The sequence below is a fragment of the Anguilla anguilla genome, chromosome 1 (genome assembly GCF_013347855.1).
Source record: "Anguilla anguilla isolate fAngAng1 chromosome 1, fAngAng1.pri, whole genome shotgun sequence".
In the NCBI taxonomy this organism is placed as follows: Eukaryota; Metazoa; Chordata; class Actinopteri; order Anguilliformes; family Anguillidae; genus Anguilla; species Anguilla anguilla.
The window spans coordinates 30,782,310-30,789,688 of record NC_049201.1 but is presented as its reverse complement, the minus strand read 5'-3'; the positions used below and the strand labels follow the sequence as shown (position 1 = coordinate 30,789,688).

The window sequence follows — 7,379 nt, the reverse complement described above, 5'->3', positions numbered from 1 at the left end:
AGATTGCCTGGACTACTGCACAGACTTGTGATGACCATGTGAACACTTCCGTGTTCTGTGTTCAGTCTTGCGATAGAAAGCAATGAAAGGCAAGTCAGAGCTGCATGTTTGCACGTTCTGTGTACTAGACCCATGAGGTTCACATGTCTGAGAAATATATATATTTTTAATTATTAAAGAAAAAAATATTATTAATGTTCATTAAAAAAAATATTTTACATTTTGATGTTGACAAAATAGTCACCTGTCCTTCTGGCTAGCATGTTCAGTCAACTCAGATGGCTATATAATAGGGTATTTAGCATTTTTCCCTTTTACATTAATCAACAAAATTAATTAATTAATGAAATACTTATCATTGTAATTAATTTCAATAAGTACTGAACTCACAGTAATATGGATAGTATATTACAGTTACAAACTGACTCTAGCCTTGAGTCTCTCTAAAACCCAGCATCTTGATTTCAGACTTCATACTGTGTGTATATTCAAAAATAGAATATTGTTGACTCAACAAAAATAATATTGCGCATCTCTCCAGCTGAAGATCGATTCCTGCCTGTCAGACAATATTGGATGACCGGAATCTGCGCTGTTGAGTTGAACCTGTGAGCTCTTTGTTTTTTATTTATTTATTTTTTGAAGTCACCAGTCTGCTGTCTATTTTTAAACACTCCTTAAGTCTTTGTCCTTGGCCTGTTTTTCACAGGTGTTTACTTCCATTGCCACTTTTTCTTCTCTTCCCTCCTCCATCCTGCCTCCTCACTACTCACCGATATGAACCTGATCCCGATTGCAGGCAACAGATTCTAAACCAAACATAAGTTCAAACCCCTAGGCAGGACACTGTTGTTCTTTTGATTGTGCTTTTTACAAATTAAATGTTCAGTGAGAAAATTAAGGTTATCTGTGTAAAACATATCTGGTTATTCAAATATGCTGCTCAAGTATTGATTTTAAACAGCTCCCCAAACAAAGTATCCCAGTGACATTGATTTAATGTAGTAAATATCTGTGCCTTATTATGTCATTGAAGTGTCATTTTCAAGAATTACAATTTTATGTGTGGTTGGACCAATGTATTAATCTGTGGATATTGATGAATAAATTGTAAAATGAAGCCAGAGAAACGAATCCAAGCAAAGCAATCTCATAGCAGGGAGTTAAATAATGTAGCAGCAGTCAGTTTAAATGGGCCGAACACACTTGCTTGTACTTTATTTCGAATTTTCTTTCTTTTAAATCTACCAACGAGTAGCATTCAAATGTTCAATTTATCAGAATATTCTGTAATCCATACTTGCTGCTGAATTCATCTACAGCAGTGACCTTTATTATGAAATCGGATTACGTGGAGGAGGGTGTTCTGAACTGCAGACCCGTCACCCTGTCCCACAGATGGACTCTGTCACTTCAAAGCCAGCGGTGCAGTAGTTGCGCATTCCTTGGAGGCAGTTCATGAAAATTAATACGTTTTGCTTCGTAATACTCACTTGAACATCCATACAAATACAAAAGGACCCTCCTTGGGTTTTTCATTTTGGTCTTTCCTTGTGATTCATCGCTGAGTCCTTTGAAAGTCAGCAGTCTAATAATAGGCATAGCATGAGCAGCCAGAACAAACCTAGTGACGTCACAGCCGAGCCCGTTCCAAGATGCAGTAGTACTAGTAGCTGCAAAAAAGTGTACTTTAGTTTATTTTTCTAGCAAATATCCATCAGTTTAAGATTTGAATGCAAAGCCATATCATTTCTAAGGTATAAATCAAATGAATCTATGTAATATTACCTTTCCTCTGTTCTCTTCCACACTGCAAGAGGCTCTGGTTGCTAACAGAATTTCTATATTACAGCACAGAACATATATGGCCACAGATTGTCACTTAATGCATATTATATTCTGATACAGTATATGCGTAAAATTTAAGATGAAATTTTTTCCATTCACATCCCCTTGTTCTGTTGACTGAAATATCTTATGATATTTAATGAGATGATTTGTTCCTGTTATCTGGCTGGTAGGGCCATGCATTTATGTCATATGTTTGTTTATCTGCTCTGCTCAGATAACTTGTTTTAAGGTGAATGGCTCAAAAAAATGCACAGCTTTATAAAATGAAAATATATGGATTAAGGGTAACAAAGAAGGGAGAATAAAGGGTATAAATTGTATACGGTAATCTGGGCATTAGGCCTGCACTGGCCTCACACTTTAATTTGATTTCTGCCGCTAATCTTTGAGAGATAATACAGTCACATGGGGAGTCTTGGCAAAGAAGGGAAGGATTCTCAGAAAGCTGAAAGGAAAATATCTGCCATGAAAACTGCATGTAACTGTCTTTCGTTGTCAGACATGGCAAGGAGCTCAAATACCTTGAGCTTCATTTGGTCAACATTTGTGCTTAATGTGACCAACAATTGTTACTTTTTTCAGAGCAAACCAAATCTGACTAGTTCATGTGCCTGTATTTGTATTCACTAGCCCTTCATTTAGATGTGTGTCTGTTCATTTAATTATGTTGAATCCATCCAATTAAGTTGTTTGCCAAAATCATTACTACAATCATTACTACTTTTATTATCACGCTAATTGAGGGATGCCATTTTCAAGAGTGGCTTACAGAAACCTAGGGAGAACCCAGAACAGCTTTGAATACACTTAGGTCATATTACACATGTCAGAAAGAATAAAATGTGCACCCAAGGATTATTATACAGTTAAGACCAAAACAACATGACTAACAATTACGAATGGTAACAATCACAGGCAATTGGAAAAATATGTCCTCAGTATATGGCATGAAATGAAGTGAGAACACAGGAGACATTAGAACTTGAGTTCATGTTTAAAGAGGTGTCATTAGTAGATGGCAAGAGGTAATAGGAGACTGTGGTCAACTGTTTGTTGTCATTTACAATATAATGATAATAAAGTGCATTACATTCAATTTAGTCAAATACAGTTTCCCAGAAATGGCAAATGTGTGGATCCACAGTTCAAATCAATGTGTAATATTTTTTAATTGTTTTTTTTCTAATTCAATTTAATCTAATTTAATGTTATAATGGGCAGTCATTTAAAAAACAAATACCATCTATAAGCAGAATGAATGTACTGTATTGTATTGTTTGAACATGCTTATGAGTACATGTGCAAATGTATGTGTGTGTTTGTGTGTTTGTGAAGAGTATAACACCTTGAACGAGAGCTTGTATTAAAACTTTCTTAAAGTTTTGCTTATAGTACCCTGGACATTCTGGCCATATCAAGTTTGACAAATTACAGATCAATGAAATTCCTCAGAAAGGAGGAAGAAAACATCCAGCTCAACTTGAAGAAAAAGAAAGGAAATAACCTGATATGTTCAATCTGAGTAAAACCACCTGATAGCCGCATTTCCTAATAATATCCCAGGATGACAAAAGGCAACACTGACCCTGCTATGAGGACAACTTTTCTGTAATACAATCCAGATGCATATCAGATATTTATATATCAGCAATGCACCGGCAATGCACTTTTCACAATTATGGAATCAGTCACCAGAATCCACACTATCTGGGGCTAACAATAATAACCTAATGTTCAGTATAACTTATCCAGAAGGTCTTAACAATACGTTATAATCATGATTTACAAACAAAAACTGGGAATACGAGGAAGATTAATGCATTAGAATAGCTTGAGACTATATAACAAGTCAAAAATAAGATTCCTATCCACATGCTAGTATATGAATACAGCTCAGGGGAAAACAGGTGTACTAGCAATATGTGTGTTATTGCAAAAAAAAAAAAAAAGGTAATTTCCCATTAGGAAAAACCTTATCAGTATATTTAGCATAATGGTGGAGAAATAGAGGGAAAGATAATAGTCACAGAGGATCGGAACACTGCTTATCATGTTCCGTTTTTCAGATCACAGGTCTGGAAGTGACCAAAAGTATCACTGCAACTTCTGGACGAGGGCTGCTGAACCCTTGCCATTGCTGAAGTGTTTTATGTGATCCAATGCATGCACATTGAGAGTGCAGCTCTCCTTTTTATCTTTATTCTTTTCAGGTTTTTGCCTTTTGTATTTCTTCTTCAGTGTGAAATGGAATGTGCAATGTGGATCTTTGAATTTGATATTCAGTTTTAGGAATTTTACTTCTCTTACTGTAACAGCCTAAAAGCCTAGTTGCAAGAGGGTGTCAAACACATGCCCTGAAAGATGGATATAATATACTTCATGAAAGATGCTGGAGGTTATTCCTTATTGTCAGACTGCTTAAGGTGTTCACACTTGAATTATCATAACTCATACAGATAAAGAAAGCCCCTTTTTGCATTTATATATTTTCAAAATATAAAATTCATTTATATTTAAGTGATTCAGTTTAAGTACTTTTCTCAAGAGTATAATGGCAGTGCTTCACTCGGTAGTTACATAATATTAATCCAGTTTTAAAAATGAATGCAAGTAATTGTAACATTTGAAGAAATTGTTAGCTAATAGGAATCAATTATGGAATGTTCTCCCTTTAGCGTGTGTGCGTGTGTGTTTGAGTTTTGTCACAAATGCTTTAAACATATGATCAGTTATGTAGGTATAATTAAGGTTAAGATATTTATCTGACACAAGTTGGCTTGTTTCTGTGTGATTACTGTAAATGTTGTCTAATTATGATAATGATAATGCAGGAGAGAGTCGACATAACTGTAACAGTTTTGGGATTTTGCTCATATACATGAAATCTTACCTCAAAGCTTTGACATGTCAGTATTCGTATAGCCATTTCAATTACATTCACAACTTAATCGAGTCAGATACAATTAAAACCAAAGGACATGCAGTACATTTCCAGCTCCTGGTTGTTATAGTCTCCTTTTTATGAATCACGCTGTATGTATGCTATTGAAAGCCAAGCACACAGTGTTCCCCAAAACGTGATTCTAATTTGAAAATGGAAGGGCACTTACTGTCCATAAATTAAGAGAAGTACTGACCAAAGCATTGACAAAGCCAAAGTAATACTGTGCAGCGTGTCTGTCTATGGGGCTTATTAACTTGGACTAACAATATTTATAGTTATATTTAGAGATAAAACTAATATCGAGCTGTTATCTTGCCCAGGTTGTTTGTCTTTACACTGATCTGCTCAGGTCGGACTTGCAAATTCGATGATACAAGGCGTGCCAGTACCCTGTACATGTGATAGCGAGGGGAGGTGATTTTGTTAGAGTTCGCTGGGGGACCGATTGCATTGCTTGAGAGTCTGACCTCCCCAGAGCGGTCTGCAGATTAGATTTGGATTGCTGGATATTTCTTCTCGTTTTGAAATTGTTTGCGACTGTTACCGAAAGCGAAGGGGAAGAGAAAGGACTCAGTGTTTTCAACTATGGGAGCATCGACATCTGCGCGGCGGGACGGCAAGAGCCCGGGGGATGCATCCACGGCCCAGGAGCAGGATGTGCTTTCGAACGAGAGTCAGGGAGGGGAGAACGTTGGTTCAAAGGTAAACATGAACAAATATATATATTTTTTTTTACAGCGTGACGGATATTTTCCGTGCCAAGTGCACTCTAACGTGGTTCTGACAGCAAACGTAGACTACTATTAGAGTCACTGACACCGACTGCGGATCCCTTTGGGGTACTGTGCAGAATCCTGTATGGAATTAGAAACCTCGCAGTTGTCATAATTCTGTAACATGTCTCGTGCACCGAGCACATTCATGTGTTCTGTACGGGACATAATCTTATCACGCTTCTGTTTTTATTGGAGATGAGCTCAGTAATATTTCTAATGTCGCTGGCTCTTATTGCGCAGCAGTGAAGTTACTTGATTTATATCAGTCATCTGATTATGTCAACTTTTTTTCTAATGTATATACGTTTTTATTATGTTGTTCAGTATCGTAGCTCCTGCATTCATGGGACATTTGCTGGTCCGCAGTAATAAAAACGCTGAAACAAGCAGTCACTGTGATTTATAGATTCACCGAGTGCACCAATAGCTAGATGTGCAAAAGGCAAGCAAACCTGGTAACTTTAATTAGCGCTATGTTGGTTTGTATTTTGTGTGCATTGGCCTAAATCATACTCATTTGACTCCCGCAACAATTATTAAAGGGTTAGCATTTGATGAAGATCTGATATTAAACTAATACGCTCTACGTAGGCGATATTACATCATTGCATATGCATTGAGTAGGCTACGCAGTACAACCCCAGGTTCATACGGGACGGATATCCTACTTCAGATTTTAAACATGTGATTGTTGAAATGGCAGCTTGTTCCATGCTATCCTAATGAAATATGGAGGTAAAGGTAGCTTGCACATCGACCGAACGTAAGGTGCGAGTCAGTTTACAGACCCAGCTTGAACCGAAGTCAACAGTCACACGAAAAATAATCATTATCTATGCATTTAAGATAACTAAGTCTACTATTCTGAAGGTGAAGCATCATAAATCTTCTGGGAGAGAAAAAATGACTACACACTTTATTTAAACATGTAAAACATAAACATTTGTTTAGAGTGAATATAAGTTTTACATTACCCACTTGCCATATTTAATAGCTAAATGTATTTATGTTTGTTTTGTCATGCATAATATGCTAGACCTTCCATTGTGAATATAAATGCATACCTGTTATTTTAGAAGTATTTTGTAATTTGCAAACTAATAAACATATTTTCTAGGTAGTGTAGGAATGGGGGTAGCATTAGAGCATACATTAGATTTTTTGATAATTCAACCATAATCAATGGGAGATACGTTTCCAGTTCTGGCAACCTGCTTGTGCGTGCATCAGGTCTGAGGTGAAATCTGGTTCAGCAGTATGTTTGCAGACAAGACTGCTGCAGGCACTTCCAAATAAATGGCTGTTGTTTTCGCAGTCCTGTGCTTGGTTCATGGAGCCCACATGTGGGAAGCAGGTACAGAACTTTCAGGCTATGGGGCCCTCTCATGGAGAGGGTGTCCAAAAGAAGGGCTCACCACAGAAATGGTTCCCAAACCTTTCCACAGGGACCCCCAGTCGGTTCCAGGTATTTGATGTGTTCCATCACAAGTACACCTGATCCAGCTAACACGAGGGCTTCATTCGTTTTTATTAGGTGTGCTTGAGGAGGAACACATCAAGTATCTGGAATGAGGGGTCCCTCAGGAGAGGTCCGGGAGCCACTATTCTGGAGAACCTGGGAATTTAATTTTTTAAATTCCACCAAGTGGTTGGAAGCAAAAAAAAATGGTTTTGACTAAGTCCAAGTTTTGATTTGAGGACACCCTCACCTGAGTGTGACCCAAAATGTTCTAAGTTTTGTCTTTATTCTTGACCTCATGCTGTGGCAGTTTTAGGAGCTTTCCCCAACATGGCACTCTTTGTCAAAG

General features: G+C 37.3%; 1 protein-coding gene across 1 annotated transcript in view; it reads left to right on the top strand.

Moving 5' to 3' along the window:
* Nucleotides 1-4,979: 4,979 nt before the first annotated feature.
* Nucleotides 4,980-7,379, top strand: part of akap12a (A kinase (PRKA) anchor protein 12a) — a 43,654-nt gene continuing 41,254 nt past the window's right edge. The window contains exon 1 of the mRNA XM_035406964.1: nucleotides 4,980-5,497. Within this exon, the coding sequence (XP_035262855.1) occupies nucleotides 5,381-5,497 (117 nt within the window). The 5' untranslated portion in view covers nucleotides 4,980-5,380. The remainder of the gene's footprint in view (nucleotides 5,498-7,379) is intronic.